Here is a 20276-nt window from a genome sequence, read left to right on the forward strand (position 1 = left end):
TCCTTATTCGTCGTTCTGTTCTCGTTAAAAGTCAAGTAGAATGCTGAGTTGCTCATTATTCTCGGTGTTTGTGTAAGCCTACTGTTAACATCGTGGAGCAAGCGATACAAGTTTCATTAAGTAAAAATTTACTTATACAGTAATACCATTTTATTTTAAAGTACTTGTTTATATATTCGATTTCTAAGTAGTCCTTAGCTGATTTTTGATTGGCAGTTGTCACACACCCGTCCTACCTCAGTACCTCACTAATTTCTTTCTAGATCTTTATTTTGCTCACCCCCTCCGTTTCACGTTTCATGCTTTCATCCACTAAAAAATATGGGGTGCGGAATGAACACTTTTTCCAAAAAAAATGTTCAAAAATCGATTACCATATTTGATTTGAAAACAAATTGATAATCGATTTGAATATTGAAACCAAGTTGAAAATAAATTCAAAAATTGAAAATGTTTTGAAATTGATTTCATAAATTGAAAATGATTTTGAAAAATGAAAATGATTTCGAAAAACTAAAATGAATTTGAAAAACTAAAATGATTTCGAAAAATGAAAACGAATTTGAAAAATGAAAATGAACTTGAAAAATGAAAATGAACTTGAATATCCATACAATTTCGGGAGTGCGATATGACACCACCCTACTCTATCCCCAGCTCTCTCCATAGCCATCTCCTATAGCCACCCCGAGACAACCGACTAGCCATTGATGGCTATGTCGCTGATTCCAGCCAGCAAGGCCGTCAGCGATACTGTCAGCCCTTGCCGGGCGGTGCTGGCCACCGCTGCCGCCACAACGGCCGCCGCTGAAGTCTCTCTCGACCGCAGGCCGAGTATTACCCTACACAAAAAAAGATTACACGATCCAACGTGAAAAGTTTCATGTTCCTATACGACTACTTTTATTTGAGGCCGGCCATGAAAAAAAAAGCTTTTCTGTTGAAACGGACATGGGCAACATGACCCATTTGGATCCTCTTCTTTGGCCTCCACCGCCATGTCCGCTGCCTCCATTATGGTAGAAAAGATAGACGTTGCGCCAATTTTTGGTGTTCAATCCGTCGCTGCAGCTGAGACAGAGCCATCCTTCCAATGAACTCTTCCTTGGAATGGCCCAATTTTATATAAATGCCGTAGAGTATCGGGTAGGTAACACTTCCGGCGCAAGTGGACCACATGGCAAAGACGTAGAGACAATAGAGAAGTCCAGCTCCCCAATCCGCTTAGATAGCAGATAATTTCCAGCAGGGCCAGCACCAACATGAGGATCCACGTCAGCAAGAAGACGTGTCCGCCTTGTTCTTCTCGTCGGATTGAACGGCAGAGTATCGCAGCAGTACAGGACGCATAGGCCTATCCAGCGAAACGTACCAGAACACTTCTTTCCGGGCAGTTGGCAGTTAGTGGAATGACGAGAACTTCGCGAGAACGTCATACCGAGGCGTGACTGGAACTTTTCTCAGGTGAAAGCCACCCATTCGGCCGTTCCGTCTTCATCGTTGCTGGGTAGGCTGTGTGTCATTTACTGCAGGAACATGAAACTTTTCACGTTGGATCGTGTAATCTATTTTTGTGTAGGGTAATACTCGGCCTGCGGTCGAGAGAGACTTCAGCGGCGGCCGTTGTGGCGGCAGCGGTGGCCAGCACCGCCCGGCAAGGGCTGACATTATCGCTGACGGCCTAGCTGGCTGGAATCAGCGACATAGCCATCAATGGCTAGTCGGTTGTCTCGGGGTGGCTATAGGAGATGGCTATGGAGAGAGCTGGGGATAGAGTAGGGTGGTGTCATATCGCACTCCCGAAATTGTATGGATATTCAAGTTCATTTTCATTTTTCAAGTTCATTTTCATTTTTCAAATTCGTTTTCATTTTTCGAAATCATTTTAGTTTTTCAAATTCATTTTAGTTTTTCGAAATCATTTTCATTTTTCAAAATCATTTTCAATTTATGAAATCAATTTCAAAACATTTTCAATTTTTGAATCTATTTTCAACTTGATTTCAATATTCAAATCGATTTCCCCATAAATTTATGGGGTGCGGAATGAACACTTTTTCCAAAAAAAATGTTCAAAAATCGATTACCATATTTGATTTGAAAACAAATTGATAATCGATTTGAATATTGAAATCAAGTTGAAAATAGATTCAAAAATTAAAAATCTTTTGAAAACGATTGCAAAAAGTGAAAATGATTTTGAAAAATGAAAATGATTTCGAAAAACTAAAATGAATTTGAAAAACTAAAATGAATTCGAAAAATGAAAACGAATTTGAAAAATGAAAATGAACTTGAATATCCATACAATTTCGGGAGTGCGATATGACACCACCCTACTCTATCCCCAGCTCTCTCCATAGCCATCTCCTATAGCCACCCCGAGACAACCGACTAGCCATTGATGGCTATGTCGCTGATTCCAGCCAGCTAGGTCGTCAGCGATACTGTCAGCCCTTGCCGGGCGGTGCTGGCCACCGCTGCCGCCATAACGGCCGCCGCTGAAGTCTCTCTCGACCGCAGGCCGAGTATTACCCTACACAAAAATAGGTTACACGATCCAACGTGTGAAAAGTTTCATGTTCCTGCAGTAAATGACACACAGCCTACCCAGCAACGATGAAGACGGAACGGCCGAACGGGTGGCTTTCACCTGAGAAAAGTTCCAGTCACGCCTCGGTGTGACGTTCTCGTGAAGTTCTCGTCATTCCACTAACTGCCAACTGCCCGGAAAGAAGTGTTCTGGTACGTTTCGCTGGATAGGCCTATGCGTCCTGTACTGCTACGATACTCTGCCGTTCAATCCGATTATATCCGACGAGAAGAAGAAGGCCAGAAGGCGGCCACGCCTTCTTGCTGAAGTGGATCCTCATGTTGGTGCTGGTCGGTGCTGGCCCTGCTGGAAATTATCCGCTATCTAAGCGGATTGGGGAGCTGGACTTCTCTATTGTCTCTACGTCTTTGCCATGTGGTCCACGTGCGCCGGAAGTGTTACCTACCCGATACTCTACGGCATTTATATACAATTGGGCCATTTCCAAGGAAGAGCTCATTGGAAGGATGGCTCTGTCTCAGCTGCAGCGACGGATTGAACACCAAAAATTGGCGCAACGTCTATCTTTTCTACCATAATGGAGGCAGCGGACATGGTGGTGGAGGCCAAAGAAGAGGATCCAAATGGTCATGTTGCTCATGTCCGTTTCAACATAAAAGCTTTTTTTTTCATGGCCGGCCTCAAATAAAAGTAGTCGTATAGGAACATGAAACTTTTCACACGTTGGATCGTGTAACCTATTTTTGTGTAGGGTAATACTCGGCCTGCGGTCGAGAGAGACTTCAGCGGCGGCCGTTGTGGCGGCAGCGGTGGCCAGCACCGCCCGGCAAGGGCTGACAGTATCGCTGACGGCCTTGCTGGCTGGAATCAGCGACATAGCCATCAATGGCTAGTCGGTTGTCTCGGGGTGGCTATAGGAGATGGCTATGGAGAGAGCTGGGGATAGAGTAGAGTGGTGTCATATCGCACTCCCGAAATTGTATGGATTTTCAAGTTCATTTTCACTTTTCAAATTCATTTTAGTTTTTCAAATTAATTTTCATTTTTCAAGTTCATTTTCATTTTTCAAATTCGTTTTCATTTTTCAAATTCGTTTTCATTTTTCGAAATCATTTTCAATTTATGAAATCATTTTCAAAACATTTTCAATTTTTGAATTTATTTTCTACTTGGTTTCAATATTCGAATCGATTATCAATTTGTTTTCAAATCAAATTTGGTAATCGATTTTTGAAAAAAAAATTTGGAAAAAGTGTTCATTTCGCACCCCATAAAAAAACAGGTATTTCTAATTGAATCGCAATTATGAAATCATGATCGGTAGATTGAAACAATTTATTTAAAATATTTTGTGGTATTCATCTTCATATATCATTAAATATATTTAATTATTGTTAAAATAAAAAAGTAAATTGCAACACTGCTCCCGGTTTGATTGAATCAGGCGCCATGCCTGACCACTCATTGTCAGTAGTTATTCGTCGACCGTCAATCGAGGAGGTTGTGTAGATAAACGGTCGTTTATTCACGATTATGTTGATGGACCTTTCGGATATTTTCGGACAATTTTGCCTTTTGAGTAAGTTCTACATTTCTGTGTACTATGTTCTGTGTATGTTGTAGTTATTGTAGATTTTATTGAAAACTGTTAAGTGGGAGTTACCTTTCTAGAAATAATTTATGAGGGCCTTGTAAGAAAATGTAAGATTTCCTACTCTCACTATAATGTAAAACACCTATTTTAAAAAGTCTAGTAACCATTATTTTAAAAAAGCTTGTTATTTTCATTTGAAGATGAGGAACCAACAAAGAAGTAATAGATTGCTATTAAATAGCTGAAATGAGTTCTTCTTAATTGGGAAATTTCATATGGACGTCATCATAAAATAAGTACATGTTTTCATGGTCTGTTTATTGTTTGCTACGTATGCAAGAAGAAATTAATTAATGTTTAGGTGGTCTGTGGTCAACCAAAGCAAAACCACAATTTGAAGATTGAGCAAAAAAGTGAAGACGCTCTATCTTTGTTTCTATTTCTGTTGGGATTTCATGGAAATTGTTATCGTGCTTTACAGATGTCGGCGAGAAGCACATGTGAAAGTCAGGAATGCCTCATATCAACTCATTATATACACCCTTGACTTCGGGGATGGGCCAAGCTCATCCTTTTAACGGTCGGGTGGCCTTGACTGAGCCACGTAGCCCCCATAAAGGAGTTTGCTGCATCCGTTCAGTATCGTGAAACATTCGTCCGTGAATGGACCTTTTGGATATTCTTTCTTCGCCCGTAACATGGGTAGTAACAATCGTCTCTCTTCTGTACATACTTTACAGGTATTTAAATGTCGAAAGCTGTTGACGACCACACCCGTTTTCTAAATTTGTGTTTTAATTCATATTTTTAAAAACAGACATTTCACGTCAACATTTAATTATTTTTCCGACCAAGGAATTCCTGGTCCCAAACCAATGCCCATCATCGGCAACATGTGGGGCATCTGGAAGGCGGTGAGCAATGAATAAGATTTAAAACGACAACATTTCAGACAACATTATTATTTATTAAGTTTTTAGAACCTCCCCGAGTACGATTCGGCTCTGGTGAAACAATATGGCAAAGTGTTCGGATATTTTGACGGTTTAGTACCGAACCTTTGGATCACAGATGTTGACATGATAAAGGCTGTATGTGTCAAAGATTTCGAACACTTTGTCGACCGCAGAGTAAGAACAAAGAGATTATTTATTGTACTATATAACTTCTTATGCTATTTTTATTGTTAATTTATTCAGTCTTTCCAAATTAAAACGAAGGTCATGCGCAAATGGTTAATAATGATGAAGGGGCAAGAGTGGAAGGACGTTCGCTCGTCCATCACTCCGGCTTTCACCTCTGGAAAAATCAAAAGGGTAGGCCTAATTCCAATTTGGAGAAGAAACACACGGAAAAATAAGCTTATCAGTGACAGTTATTTTGTTTTTTTATTTAGATGTCCTCATTGATCAAAGATTGCGTTGGCGATTTATGCGACCGTCTCTCAAATTTCACCGAAAACGATGGGAAAATTAATGCCAAGCTGTAATAACATATCACTCGTTGCTCATAGCAATTGTTAGACTGTTTTTAACTGTTTATTGATTTTGCAGGACTTTTAGTGCCTTCACCATGGACGTGATTGCAAGATGTGCTTTCGGTTTAAAAATTGAAACTCTCGGGAACGAAGACGATACATTTATCAAGAACGCACAGCATGTTTTAAATCCACCAACTAATAGATCACCTATTGTTCTGCTTCCGTGTAAGTTTTTGTTTGTCAGTTTTAAGCAAATAGTTGATTGTGATAGGTCTGAATAATTATCTTTTGGTCTTCTTTTTTCTAGTGCTGTTTCCTACCTTGTTTCTTATGTTCGCCGAGCGTATTTTCCTCACCAAAGAGATGACATTCTTTTTTGATCTGTTGGAAAATGTTCTCCGAGAAAGATCGCAATCTAAAGAGGTATGTTATTATTGCTACCATGGAAAGTAGGTAAAAAGCCTAAGCTACATTTATTGATGCAAACTTTTAGAAATTCAACGACTTCATCGAAATGGCCGACGAAGCCATTTCCGATTTCACGAAGGAAGTCGATGGTAAAACTGTTCCGATGTGGTCTCGTGAGGAAATTGACGAAATTATTATTGCACAGGTATGTGATAGGTCTAATTGCATAACTATGTGGACTTAATACGATCAGTGTAATACATTACATGTTTTTATCAGTCGACACTCTTCATGTTGGCCGGATTTGACACGACCGCCACCACTCTGACTAACACGTGTTTTCAACTGGCAAGGAATCCAGACGTTCAAGAAAAGCTATACGAAAGCATCGTTGGGAAAATGGAAGAATATGTAAGTCAAAAATTTTAATCTTGAAATTAAACCATTTCAATAACTAGTATTATATGAAAAGGGTGAAGTTTGTCACGAAATGGTCCAAGACCTTCCGTACCTCGAAATGGTTATCCATGAGGTAATGCGCATTTATTCCCCGTTTCTAAGGTAATCAACTATAAACACGTATTTCCGAATTCATGGGTTAAAATTTTATTTTAAATCTTTTTTCAGAATCGAGCGAGAATGCACCAAGGATTACTCTTACGATAATGGACGTATAAAAATTAAGAAAGGACAAATGGTAACTATTCCGGCATTTGCTCTGCATCGCATGGAAGAATATTACCCAGATCCTGAAAAATTTGATCCTGAAAGGTGACGATTTTATAAACGACGTATGGCATAAAGCATCGAATAAAGTTTTAATTTTTAAAAGGTGGAGTCCCGAAAACAAGGCCAACCAGAGTCCTTACACCTTCATGGGGTTCGGGGCAGGACCGAGAAACTGCGTAGGAATGCGTTTCGCATTGGAAGAAATGAAAATTGCCATCTGTACTATGGTCCAGAAGTTCCGTTTCTTTCCAGTCGAAGAGACACCGGTACGCAGTTAATTTCTTATCGCGTTAATCAGTTGTGATTTCAAAATGGTTTCGTTATCTCCCAATCAACAGGAGAAACTTAGCTTTGACGACGGTCTTACCCAAATTCTTCAACCTGTTCACGCGGTAGTGGGCATTGAATTCCGTCAATCCAAGTAGAATTATTTATAGTAGTTCTACTACGAAGAAATTAATTTGTGGATGGAGTAATTATGGATTAAATCTATGCTTAACATATATTCATATGGCCGCTATCATCGGTAACATTTTTTTATTTTGTTTCAGAAATGCTTTGGCATAATAAATAACAGTATAGTAATATCCCAACAGCTCATTGGCAAATTCTTTATAATATGCATTTTTCAATATCTTTGAAATTCTTGACTTTTAAAAATGTTTGTTTACTTTTGATTCCCACTTTAACCAAAAATGTGTTGAAGGCAAGCAATTAGGCTGTAGCACCACTGTGTTTGAAACGGGGGGTATGCGTCAGCAGTTTCACACCCTGGAATTCGGGGCCGGGCTAAACTCTTCCTTTTGACGGGCGGCCTTGAGTGAGCCACACACAGCCCACAAAGGAAGGAATCGTTTGCTGCTACATCCGTTCAGTCTCGTGAAGCATTCGTCCGTAAATGGCCCCGTTGGATATTCTCTCTTCGCCCGTAACATGGGTATGGGTAGTAACTGTCGTCTCACTTCTGTGGATACTTTACAAGTACGTAAATATAGCGAACCGAATCTATCGTAGTATTATGTTACATGGACTCGATTTTTTTATCACGTTTGCTTGAATTTCTTAATCAAACAGATATGCCACGTCAACATTTAATTACTTTTCCGACCAAGGAATTCTTGGTCCCAAACCAATCCCCATCTTCGGAAACTTGTGGGGCATCTGGAAAGCGGTGAGCAATAAAGTTTTAAAAGATAACAAAATTCAAGTATTAACATTATTTTTGTTTTGTTTTCAGAACATTCCCGAGTATGATGTGGCATTAGTGAAACAATACGGTAAAGTGTTCGGTTATTTTGACGGTTTGTTACCGAACCTTTGGATTACAGATGCTGATATGATAAAGGCTATATGTGTCAAAGATTTCGAACATTTTGTTGACCGCAGAGTAAGATTATTTTTTTGTTTTGCGCAATTATTATCGCTAATCACGTTAAATTATTTTTCCGCAGTCTTTTGGCATCCAAACAAAAGTTATGCGCAAATGGATGATGCTGATGAAGGGGCAAGAGTGGAAAGACATTCGCTCTTCAGTTACGCCAGCCTTCACAACCGGCAAAATCAAACGAGTAATTTAGTACTGAAAACAAAATAACCTAATAAATTAATGCGATAATTAATTATAACAAAATTAGATGTCCGGACTGATCAGAGACTGTGTTTCCAATTTAAGTGACCAAATGTCTAGATTGACGGAGAGCGATGGGAAAATTGACAGCAAGCTGTAAATAACATTTTAAAACCATTCTTTTTTGCCATTTTTTAACTCGTTTTATTTTCTGATGATTGAATGTACAGTGTGTTTAGTGCCTACACCATGGACGTGATTGCAAGATGCGCTTTCGGATTAAAAATTGACAATCTCGGGAGTAAAGACGATCAGTTTATGAAAAACGCTGCGTACATTTTAAATCCGCCAGCCAATAAATCTCCAATCGTTCTGCTACCATGTAAGTATAGTCATTTTGAGATTCCTGTGAAAATTTAAATTAAATTTTTTTTCCTAAATAGTTGTGTATCCCAAATTGTTGAGCTCACTTAGTACCTATGCTGAACGTTTACTAATCACTAAAGAGCACAGATTCTTTTTCAAACTTTTAGAAGATGTGCTCAAAGATAGATCGCAATCTAAAGAGGTACTATGCCAAGTGTACCATGTAAAGTGTGCTATTCGAACAAAAAGTATTCAATATTTTTGTTCTTTTATATTTCTAGAAATTTAACGACTTTATTGAATTGGCCGACGAGGCCATATCCGATTTCACGAAAGAAGTTGATGGCAAAACTGTACCCGTGTGGTCTCGCGAAGAAATTGATGAAATCATAATGGCACAGGTATTTTCGTTCGATGACTATAACTATTTAAATTGTCTAAATTGTGGTGTTTTTCTCTCCGCGTCTTTTTAAATTAGTCCACTCTCTTTATGCTGGCTGGATTTGACACAACTGCCACCACTCTGACTAACATTTTCTTTCAACTGGCAAGAAATCAAGACATTCAAGAAAAATTGTATGAAAGCATCGTTACAAAAATGGAAGATTACGTAAGTCTCGAATTTTAAGCTCTTAAAGTTTACCTTTTCACTGTCTTATTTAATACTTCATTTATAGGACGAAGTTTGTCATGATATGGTGCAAGATATGCCCTATCTGGAAATGGTTATCCAAGAAGTATTGCGCTATTATCCACCATTAACACGGTAATGTTAACAACTCACTTTCATCAAGCATAATTTACAGTCAACTGTATTGTTTCAGAGTCGAGCGAGAATGCACCAAGGATTACTCTTACGACAACGGGCGCATTCAAATTAAAGAAGGACAAATGGTCACCATTCCGGCCTTTGCTCTACATCACATGGAAGAATACTACCCCGATCCAGAAAAATTCGATCCCGAAAGGTTAATACTTGAAGACATCTAAAAGATTACTTGGATTTGTTAGCTAATTTGCTATTATATTTTTTTCCAGGTGGACTCCTGAAAACAAAGCTAAACGTAATCCTTATGCTTATTTGGCATTCGGCATTGGTCCTCGCAGCTGCATTGGAATGCGCTTTGCATTGGAAGAGATGAAGATTGCCATCTGTGCTGTAGTCCAAAAATTCCGCTTTTTTCCAGTTGAAGAGACGCCGGTACGCAGTTTCACCTGATTCTTAAGTAATTATATTTATAGAGGCCTACTCTTACTTCTTCTTATCTGCCACTTTACAGGAGAAACTCTGCTTTGAAAACGGACTTTTAGCTGTTTTACAGACTATTCAAGCAGTAGTGGGCATTGAACTTCGTCAATAAGCCAATTTCAACTGGCTGTTGACATTGGCCTGTACCATATCGCTTTTTTTTTCGTTCCCAATCCCTTGAGCAAAATGAGTAATCAACTATTTTTTAAATCGAGAAAGTGAAATTTGTAAAAGTAGCAAAAAGAAACTCAAGCGTGTCTGAACGAGAACAATGTAGCTTATCAACATAGTTGCCCCCCAAAAATGCGATGTCTGCTGGTGTAGGCTATCAAGATTTTGGTGAAAATACCGGTATTACAAAAGAGAAATCTTTGAAAAAAGAACTGAAACCTAAAGCTATTTTATAACTCATTATAAAATAAATTGGCCCTGTTATACTCCTATACATCTAAAACTATATGAACGAAATGCAAGTGCGCTGAATTAAAATTTTTCTAATTATTAATTTTTAAAAACGAAAGCAGAAACGGTCCCAACGACTTGGTGACTTTAACGAGTTTCCGGAAATCAACCACAGATGGCTGAACTTGTAGCATGTCGTAGCATGTCGTAGCAAGGTTTCGACTGCTATTTTTCAGGACCATTATTTTTTTTACCTTGCTGTTTCTGTTGCATGCTGGTTGCATGTTGTGATAAGAAATCAAATACGGTGAACTGAAGCACGTTAAAGGAAAAAAAACATGTAGCTTACGTAATCGAGTAATTATATGTCGACAAGTCAATCGGAATCGACTAGAAACGCTGAGGGAGATGGTGCCAGTCGAGCTCTGCCCAAACTTGTCACTGGGATGTTTAACGCCCACCATTTTGGATTCGTTCAATCAATGAAAACTGTGCAAAGTTCCCGTTTTTGCCATGATACGGCTTCGTGAAGGTGATTTACTGATTTCGCCTACGATCAAGATGAACTAGATGTCATGAAGCAGGACATCATTCTGCTGAAGGGGATTTGTCTTCGGTGGAATCCATCCAGCCGATCCAGCCGGCACCGTTGATCGACAAGCCTGCCTTCGATGGATTAGATCTGCCCTTCACCATTACCATGCACTTTTCACAAGTAAGTCTTCTTTTATCATTTGGCCCTTTCGTCTTCTTCTTAAGCTCAATAAGCTACTACGAATGTAATTAGCGTAAGCAAATTAGCGAAGATATCATTTACTTGATACAGCAAGCTCAGAGATAATCGAGTGTGGTCAGCTGCAAAGGGATCGTTGATTGAATAAGAAATTCAAAAGACGCTTAGAAATTACCGGCAATTTTTTTCCAGGAATAATAGAAATTGAATTGTGAAAATCAGCCAATGCTGGCTCGTGCTGACTGAAACTGGTTTCGAATTTGACAGAATGAAATATTTTCAACAGGTAGTACCGGTACACTTTTGATTCAGTGTTCCACCTGTCTGGGTTGACTCATCGATCAGTCCATATCCGGCCATGGACAGTAGCCATCTCCTGTTTGGAGACATTGAATGTTGACATGAAAGGGAAATCATCTCAATCTTTTGCAATTCCCTTTAACCCATTTGCGTCATATCCGTCACCTCCATCGGCTACGATCGTTATAGTTTTCTAACTAATCTTTAAAATCTTTCCCAGTATTCTGTTGATCAACTCTTTTTCGCCCATGGCATTGTCCATTAATGGATATCATTAGGATAGCTCCTTTTCTAGCGATTCTTCTTCCATAACATAATGTCTTGTAATTTACTGTCGGTGGTGCAATTGTGTGGGAAATGGTAAAAACAACAACAATTGGTGCAACGCAAAAATGAAAAGCCCTTTGCTTATTGGCGCAGGTTTCATCGTCGGCCATGTCACTGAGGCAACCAGCAATCAACTTATCATTCATCAAGTCTTAAAGTGGTTGTCTCATTGAGCACCGAACGGTTTAGTGTGTCGTTATTTTGAGAAAATTTGTCGAAACATTTTTGTTGTTGTCTGATGCTGTCGAAATCGTCGTTCAGTCGTTAAATTTGAGGTAAATCTTGGAGGTAATGCTCATCTTTCGTGCTGAACTACTGATAACGTGACAATCTGATCCTTTTTTGTTGGAGGTTTTTCCTTCGTCGTCTCTTGTTGCTTTGTCCGTTGGTCTGATTCTTCTTGAACAACCCCTTTCGCTTGCTCTTCTCGTTTGACATCTAAAAGTAAATTAAGCAAACATACAACCTACCATTCGTGTGTAAGAGATAGCAACTTATCTTGCTATCTGTCACACAGGCGACACAGCCAACCAAGTTAGAAGCCACGGTTAGGCAATCCACTTCGGGTTTAGCCCTTTCGAAATCAATTTTCAAAGAGTTAATACATTTTCAGACCCTTTAAAAAATAAAATTATGCAAAAGATGCAAAAAATTAAGCACATAATTAACACTATCGAAAAGACGTTGAACACAGTATACTTCAGTATTGAAAAGCAGTTTGCACATTTGATTGATACAACACGAATAACGTTTTGCACTGTTTGGATAAAAAAAGGCGGTCATTTTATTTGGAAAACAAATATGTAACAGAATTGTACAGAGACCTATTCCAGCTAAGCCTAAGCTACACATCAATTCATTTTGTTCAACCAAAGTGTGCCTTATTACATCTGCCATTACGGCTGCGCCAAGAACCTTTCGGGCACTTTGGAATCGATATGGAACTTGAAATATAATGCTCGGCTAATCGATGACTACAAAAAACCTGTAATTCTTCCTTGTCTTGTGCCAAATGGATTAGTTGCCCCTCTTCACACGGTCCCTGGCTCCAAATTTCCCAGCATTTTTTGGCCATGGAAGGGTCGGGATTCCAGTAGACGTGCCGCCCGTCAGTTGGGCATCCTTCCGGGGCCGGCTCGCACTGCGGAGTGTTCTTAAATACGAACCATTGTCCATTTTCACAGGGACCCTTTAATAGTGAGATAAACGCTGCTATATCTTAGTCAGGACAACTCCGTCAAATTTGCTTACCTGAGTGTGTTGCTGATGACAAACGCCAGTGTCATCTGAAAATATTGAGCCTAGTTCTGATTTCGCTTGATCTCCTATTAGCTCCAGACAGTCACAAATTCCTTCGTTATTTTCATCGTCGTAGAGTCCCATGTTTTCCGGACAATGTTCGCTCTTTTTTCTTGTACTGACGGGAAGACATTGGCCCTTGAAAAATGTCTCATCTGGGGATTCGCAATACCGGTCACTTTAAATCGAAGAGTTGGTTTACTTACAGTTAGTTGCTGCTTTGCTTTTAACTGGCCAGTTGTAACACTGCCATGATTTATTGATATTTTTTTTTTTACTTACTTGACGAGATAAAGGATTTGAGCCATGTACGTTCTCAGAGATTCAAGCGACTCGGTAGAATTCACCAACAGTTCCGGGTTATTTAAAATACGTTGCCATACAACTTTGATTTCCTTTAGCACAACTAAAGTGTTATTGTCGTCGCCATTGCCATATTCCACTGATTCGGTTAATTCACCTCCGAGACTTTTCAATATGTTCACTATCAAATAACTTTCGTTATTTTTGGTGTCATCAGCTACTGTTTCGCCTTCATTCACTTTCTCCTCGGTGAAATTTACATCAAAGGAAATCTGACGTTTCGCCCTGATAACACGTCACAGCTTCGTAAAATTAGAAAATATGTATTGATTATAAATTTGAATTTGATTCTTACCGGATCGTGTTAGTGTGTGATGTGCAGAGTAATCCACAGAAAAAAAGGACAAAGAAGGTGAACTCGTGTAAAGTACTTAAATTCTGATTCATTTTGTTCAACTGAATAGCCCTATTCCAAACGTCAGAAATCCAGAAGCGCTCACTGCTAACACCTCAAACAAAATGCGGGCATTTCAGCTTGAGACTGAGAGTCAGAAAACTAAATTTTCGTTTTCTATGTATAAGTTGCTCGTTTAGATTACGACATGTTACCTTGTGAATTCTGCATCCATTTAAGGAATCAATATTCAAGGGGCTAAAACATTCTTCTGGGGCCAGGTTTCAGAAGGTCCCTTCAGCACGAACTGTTTTACAGACATATGCATAGATAAAAATCGGGATATGCAAATGAGTAAGTCTGCCTTCTGGCCACAAAGCCACACTTAGTGACCGAATGTCCATAAAGAGAATGCGGACCTTGCCGTGAGACTATTTGGTACCTTTAAAAAGATATGTGTATATGAGAAGGTGTGTGAAATGCTGACCTATAAAGTACTATACCAGAACAGAGTAATGCTGAGGGGGGTACATATGTATTTTGGACATGGTAGGCGAGAATTCGTCTACAATACAACCAATCATGTTAGGTAATTGAATTAGGGGGAAGTGGTCGATTTCAAGTGTGAACAGATCATATAGGTCAAGTGCTTCTGGTGTCATATCTCCGAATTTCTGCGTGTCAATTCTTGTTTACCCAGGTTGTGCGCGTACACATTTTCCCTGTCGGTTACGACGTGTATAACGCGGACATGGAGGGTTAGAATTAAGGGACGCTGGGGCAGCAGCAGCAGTAGGGGGCCTATTACTGCCAAATATAGGCTTGAGATTTCGAGCGACTCTCTGATGAAGCTCCAGTCCATCTCTGAGAAACGAGACATCAAACGCAGATTTGATGTAAAATTTGCTATTTCAAAAGAATATTACGGGTATTCACCTTTGATTAGAGAGTGTGGCCAGGCAGAGAATGTCAGTAAACAACAGGAAGCACAACAGATAGCTTATTAAAATGCGGTTTGAAAATTTGCTGGAAATCATTCTGCAATCTACTAGACAGTTTGCAGCTACGGATAAATTCGGTGACTTGCTTTCTTTTTCAAGAGTGAGAATGAGATGGTGAGAAGTCACAACACCGAAATAAGTATCAACACTTATCCGATCGGACTTCCTTTTCCGGTTTCAATATGTTTTATCGCACCGGATTTCTTTTTCAAATTATGGCTTTCGAACGTTGTTATGCAATATTGTATTAAACCAACCATAGCAGACGGTAGATAGGATTGAAACGGAAAATAATTGGTCCAAAATTAAGATTTTTCTTGGAAATAACGACACGAAAACTCCTTGTATTTTTTAATAACCCAGAAAAGGTCTAACGTAAAATTCATTAGCCGCTATATCCTGCTGTTGATTAATTCGATTAACGACATAAAGAAGTAAATTGTTATAACTAAGAGTAAAATTGTATGTCAGTATTGTATATCCCTGCTGTAGTGCCAGTAGTATTTTAGCCGATGGCTATTTTGGTGGTACACTCCCCGCTGAAACTGCGGCGTGTTCCCATCCGGCATGGATATGAATGGGCACGGGACATTTGAGATACAATTTCTGAAACCGGAACTGAACAATGCACCTGTAATTCCCCGTCCGAATTATGCTCCGCCGTTAGAATTTGTCCTGATGAAGGACAGTGGACACTGCTATTGATTTCCCAGCATTTTAACTCCGTTGAAAAATTATTTCTCGATCTGCTCCTTGAAATTCCCTTTTCACTCCGTTTACCGTAGACGTATGTCCCGTCAACGAAACATTTATTGGGAACCGTTTCGCATTGAGGAACTTTGTTCTTAATTACGAACCACTCCCCGCTGCGACAAGGGCCCTGAATAAACAAGAAATCAACAACTTCAAATAACATTCAAGTTTTAAACATTTTCTAGCAAACGTATAAGACCTGAGTATTTTGAAAATAACATTTGCCAGTCTCATTTGAAAAAATTGGCAATAGACCGTTTTTTCCACTGATGTTATCGGAGCAGTCACAAAAACCTTTGTTATTCGGCCCGTCATGGAGCACCATATGGCTGTCTGGTGGACAGTGTACGTCCTTTCCAATGGGATGACAACGATCCTTGTAGAATGTCTCGGTTGAATTTTTGCAACGTCGTATCCTGCAAATGACCATTTTTATTGACAATAACTTTCTGAATTATGTAGTTAAAATCGCTCAGACTGTGATATTTTGATTTATCCAGAGCGTTGTCAAACTACTTATGAAGCCGTTACTTTAAGAGAAAAAGTAATCCAGCCATTTGCGATTTCAGTTCTGGTATTTCTTTATCGGGATTTTTCCAGTTGAAATTGTCTAACTTTTCCCAAATGCCATCTGCAAGACTTTTCAATTCTCTTTTGTCTATTTTCTCCAACTCCGAATCGTGATCCTCGTCATTACTGCATGACCTACCGTTGAATAATTTTAATTCAATTACTAGGAAATAGATTATAAACGAAAATATGGTGCAGTTAAGTTCGTTAAACAGTAAAACTATGTAATTCAATTTTAAAAAACAAATCTTTAGTAGGTGCAGGTGGTTTGATACTGGTTAAATACATACTGTCCATCGGTTAGGTGACCTATTTTGCTCAAAGCCTTGGATTTCCTGTCGATGTTTTGCCATTTTTCTTTCATAGAGGTTAAAATGCTTTCCATCAACTTGATGGAAATCGTGTAATCAGTTCCCATTTTTTCAAGTTCGCAGGCCAATGTGTCTACATTCTCACTAACGGAGGCTTCAGTCGTCGTAGAGGGACGACTTTCACTGAGAGGTCGCCTTTCCGGCCACAGCATACTGTTAGGATGCGGTGAACAAAAACACCCGGAGAAAATAAGAACAATACTTTGCCAGAAAATCAGGGTCCGTGTAAATTTCATTTTCTAACTTTGAAAGATGATACTATTCGTCTGATGATATCCAAGTCTACCAGAGAAATAGTTTCTTATTTTCACCGACGCATTGTCTTTTAAACTATCAGAGCGTCCTTGAGCAACAGACTGACTCACCCGCCTTCATTTTATCTCTTGAAAATCTGCCAAAACGACTGTGTCCATCGTGTGATCTCTCCCAGCTTATCCGGTGATCTCTGCTATTCCCGATGTCCAAAAGAAAAGTTGGGCAATAAAGAGAAGAGGTTTTCTGTGCATTCGCATACTATTTTAATACGTTTTTCAATTTTCTGAGGCTATCAAACACAATTCTTCTCCGAGATGGCGAGATGTAATGGCACAAACAGATACTGTGCCATACCCTTTTGGTACTCGGGAATGGCGTCGTTTAGAACTTCTGTGTTTGGATTTTGGCTCCAAAACAATGATGGCTATCTCGCCTTGTTATATTGTTATTATTTTCGATCTTGCTGCTACTTTCGCCTAGTGAAACTTAATCCATGGTCGTCCATGCCAAAGCTTTTTACTCAATAAAATTTAGTTTGTTTTAACACTCATAAAAGAAAACCCCCATTTGAAACTAATCTGATTGTATTTCAATAATTCAAAATAATTTTCAGGTTGAAAAATAAAGTTGACGAATGTTAGTGGGCTTGTGAATCAAAAGCGAAAATATTGAATCGGAAAATGGAAAAGTGTTGAAGTCAAGGCTTTTACAATTATTGCTTCCTCTTCATTTCCAATGGCGTGATTTTAAAAAAGCGTGCATTTTGTTTTTCAGCCCCAAAATCCACGGGCGCATTTGTCGAATCGGCTACGATAAGTACCCGCGTTACACGAAGGCTTGAACCCCACTGATGATTCGGAAGTAGCTTTAACGTAATATTTTTTCACGTCGCAAAACACGCGCAAATTTCCGTCTTCTGATTGCTCCACTTGCGCGACTTTCACGTCGAATTGGGAAGTCGTGTCGGATGTTTTACTGTTTGATTTCGAACAGGGACTTCCAATTTTCCAACATTTTGATGCTTCTGAACTTTTAAAAGTTCTCACGGTCCCGTAGACGTGTTCACCATCAGCTGGGCATCCTTCGGGAATCAGCTCACATTTTGGAACGTCTTTCAGTACGAACCATTGACCAACATCGCAGGGGCCCTTATAGGGAAAACGACATTATTTTCGTTAAATTTGAAGTCCACTTTAAACAGCTTAAACACTCCTTGTACGGTATACCTGGGTATTTTGAAAGTAGCATTTGCCGGTTTCATCCCAATAAATCAGCCGTAAGCTGTTGTTGCCTTTGACGTCAGAATGGCAGTCGCAAAATCCTTCGTTGTTCGGACCGTCGTAAAGTTCCATATTTTCTGGGCAATCTTCGATGCTTCGGATAGGAAGACACTGATCCTTGAAAAATGTCTCAAAAGGTGACTCACAGCGCCGATCCCTTCAAATGTGGTCCATTATAAAATGAGATCAACTTAAGGGTAAACATAGTTTGTAACGCTGGTTCCAATTACTCTCTCTTTTTATGCAAAAGGAAATGCCCCACATATGAATTGGATAGTAGAGCAACCGTACTTGGCAAGGAAAAGTAGTTTCGCTGTATAATGTGTGAGGTCATCATTCGAATTGGTGATGTCATCTTCTAACGAAAATGACACATTCATCGGTTGCTGCATTAGTCTTCGCCAAACATCTTTTATTTCTGTCAAAAGAGTCTCGGTGAGTTGGCGATCGTTGAACTCCACCGATTCTGTCAAGTCAGCTCCGAGACTTTTGAGATTTGTCACTAATATCTCACGACCTTCTGCTGTAGTTTCATTTCTCTCGGATAAAGACAAACGTTAAAAAAAGGAAAGAAAAGTAATATTATTTTTGCAATTACGTTAAAAGATATGGAATTTACCTCGTCGATACAGACAGTTTCAAAAAGCAGAAGGACTCGTTGAATAACAGAAGTAAGAAGAAAATGTTTTGCACACAACTCCGACTGGGTTGATGGTTATGCAATGATTTCGCCATTTCTAATGCAACCGAACGCGAGCGTATGGTGCTGCCGAAGTCAACTTGAGCACTGAAAAGTAGAGTAGACTACAGTGCACAGTTGGCGAATTGCTAAGACGACCAGATCATGTGATTGAATTGGCAAGGCTCCAACACCGCTATGTGTAAACGTGAAAGTATTTATGGCGCAGGGTTTCTTCATAGTGAGACTGTTGATACGTATGTAAATGTATACATACACCTTTAAAGGTGCGTGAATGTGTGTGTTTTTTTTACTGCGCACACTTGAATTCACCTAACGTAACATTTGGAGAAAATGTAAGTTGTCCATTACGTTTAATCACGAACAATTTGCCACCATCACAAACAATAGCGACATCTATACATTTCTCAAATGATTCTTCTTTTTCGACGAATACGAAATTAAGCTTGTTATTATATGAATCCAAAACCAAGTGCTGAAAAATACTCGATTAACGCTCGATGAACTGGTAATTGCCTTTTCGGCTCCATGAACGAAACTAGCTACCAGTAGTATTTTTGTTCACGAAAAGCTAACCTTGTAAATTTGCTCGGGTCATAAACCATAAACGGTTTTCGCAAAATATTTTTCAGAGAAAACATTGTATACCTTTTATTTCAATTGTCCGTGTCTGATAAATAAAAATGATAATCTAAATGTTGCTAATGCTAAGTAATAAAAACACAATCAAATGTTGGTTTAGTTTTAAGATATTTTATTGGGACATTGATTCACACGAAAGAAGCGAAGGAAAAGAAGATAACGAGAAAGAAGGTGAAAAATAGAAAAGTAATCGGGTCGTGATACGGACGTTAACCTAACAAAATTTTAATTCGACACCAATCCGACGTCCCTTCAACATCTAGCAACTATATTTCCGCAATGGTGCGAAAATATTTCGACGACAGGTAGCCAATGTATTTCGACCTAACCTAATTTAACCTACTTAAACTAACTTAACCTAACCTTAAAAACTAATTGTCGGAGTACTTTGGCATAGACTGTGTCTACGTATTCTTACACCATTGTGGAAATATAGTTGCCTTATGTCGAAGGTAACATCAAATCGGTGCTGAATTTAAAGTTTGTCAGATGAAACTTCCAATATCCAACCCAATTCTGAAAGAAGAAGATGACGAAAAAGATGAAGAAGTAGAACAATAGATGAAGGTAAATAATTAATGGGAAAATAAAGAATAAGATAGAAACACATATAATGAATGACAAGAGTAGTATTTTTTTAAGTTTTTTTTAGGGAGGGAGGGGAGAATACACGAAGGAAGCGACTTCAGGACAAAAAGATAACGAGAAATAAGGGGAAAAAAGGAAAAGAAATCGGGTCGGAATACTGACGTTCACCTAACAAAATTTTAATTCGACACCAATAAGACGCACCTTCAACAGCTAGAAACTATATTTCCACAATGGTTCGAAAATATTTCGACAACAGGTAGCTAATGTACTTCGACCTAACCTAATCTAACCTAACCTTAACTAACTTAACCTAATCTTAAAAACTAATTGTCGAAGTACCATTAGCATACACTGAGTCTACGTATTTTCGCACCATTGTGGAAACATAGTTGCTACCTGTTGAAAGAG

General features: G+C 39.0%; 5 protein-coding genes across 5 annotated transcripts in view; 2 read left to right on the plus strand and 3 right to left on the minus strand.

The window, feature by feature from the left end:
- Positions 1–4021: 4021 nt before the first annotated feature.
- LOC124315283 (cytochrome P450 3A2-like) lies at positions 4022–7352 on the plus strand. The gene is made up of 14 exons (XM_046780850.1): positions 4022–4133; positions 4630–4888; positions 4966–5062; positions 5129–5278; positions 5348–5464; positions 5545–5633; positions 5702–5853; positions 5936–6051; positions 6122–6241; positions 6316–6447; positions 6509–6597; positions 6664–6807; positions 6869–7031; positions 7104–7352. Exons 2-14 carry the CDS (start codon positions 4812–4814, stop codon positions 7188–7190), a joined length of 1533 nt encoding a protein of 510 aa, XP_046636806.1. The 5' UTR covers positions 4022–4133; positions 4630–4811; the 3' UTR covers positions 7191–7352.
- LOC124315275 (cytochrome P450 3A2-like) overlaps positions 7203–20276 on the plus strand; it is a 317765-nt gene continuing 304691 nt past the window's right edge. The window contains exons 1-14 of the mRNA XM_046780841.1: positions 7203–7291; positions 7472–7746; positions 7840–7936; positions 8003–8152; positions 8217–8333; positions 8400–8488; positions 8563–8714; positions 8776–8900; positions 8980–9099; positions 9177–9308; positions 9376–9464; positions 9523–9666; positions 9737–9899; positions 9979–11064. Coding sequence (XP_046636797.1) covers positions 7664–7746; positions 7840–7936; positions 8003–8152; positions 8217–8333; positions 8400–8488; positions 8563–8714; positions 8776–8900; positions 8980–9099; positions 9177–9308; positions 9376–9464; positions 9523–9666; positions 9737–9899; positions 9979–10059 — 1542 coding nt within the window. The 5' untranslated portion in view covers positions 7203–7291; positions 7472–7663 and the 3' untranslated portion in view covers positions 10060–11064. The remainder of the gene's footprint in view (positions 7292–7471; positions 7747–7839; positions 7937–8002; positions 8153–8216; positions 8334–8399; positions 8489–8562; positions 8715–8775; positions 8901–8979; positions 9100–9176; positions 9309–9375; positions 9465–9522; positions 9667–9736; positions 9900–9978; positions 11065–20276) is intronic.
- LOC124315481 lies at positions 12470–13871 on the minus strand. The gene is made up of 4 exons (XM_046781184.1): positions 13667–13871; positions 13291–13596; positions 12961–13186; positions 12470–12898 (listed from the first exon to the last, which is right to left on the minus strand). Exons 1-4 carry the CDS (start codon positions 13756–13758, stop codon positions 12575–12577), a joined length of 948 nt encoding a protein of 315 aa, XP_046637140.1. The 5' UTR covers positions 13759–13871; the 3' UTR covers positions 12470–12574.
- LOC124315415 lies at positions 14936–16834 on the minus strand. Its single transcript, XM_046781081.1, has 4 exons — positions 16320–16834; positions 15991–16164; positions 15659–15875; positions 14936–15586 (listed from the first exon to the last, which is right to left on the minus strand). The coding sequence occupies exons 1-4, from the start codon at positions 16634–16636 to the stop codon at positions 15212–15214; spliced, it is 1083 nt and encodes a 360-aa protein (XP_046637037.1). The 5' UTR covers positions 16637–16834; the 3' UTR covers positions 14936–15211.
- Positions 17226–18789, minus strand: LOC124315478. Its single transcript, XM_046781179.1, has 4 exons — positions 18555–18789; positions 18227–18472; positions 17882–18092; positions 17226–17803 (listed from the first exon to the last, which is right to left on the minus strand). Exons 1-4 carry the CDS (start codon positions 18668–18670, stop codon positions 17426–17428), a joined length of 951 nt encoding a protein of 316 aa, XP_046637135.1. The 5' UTR covers positions 18671–18789; the 3' UTR covers positions 17226–17425.

This window comes from Daphnia pulicaria, chromosome 11, assembly GCF_021234035.1.
Source record: "Daphnia pulicaria isolate SC F1-1A chromosome 11, SC_F0-13Bv2, whole genome shotgun sequence".
NCBI lineage: Eukaryota > Metazoa > Arthropoda > Branchiopoda > Diplostraca > Daphniidae > Daphnia > Daphnia pulicaria.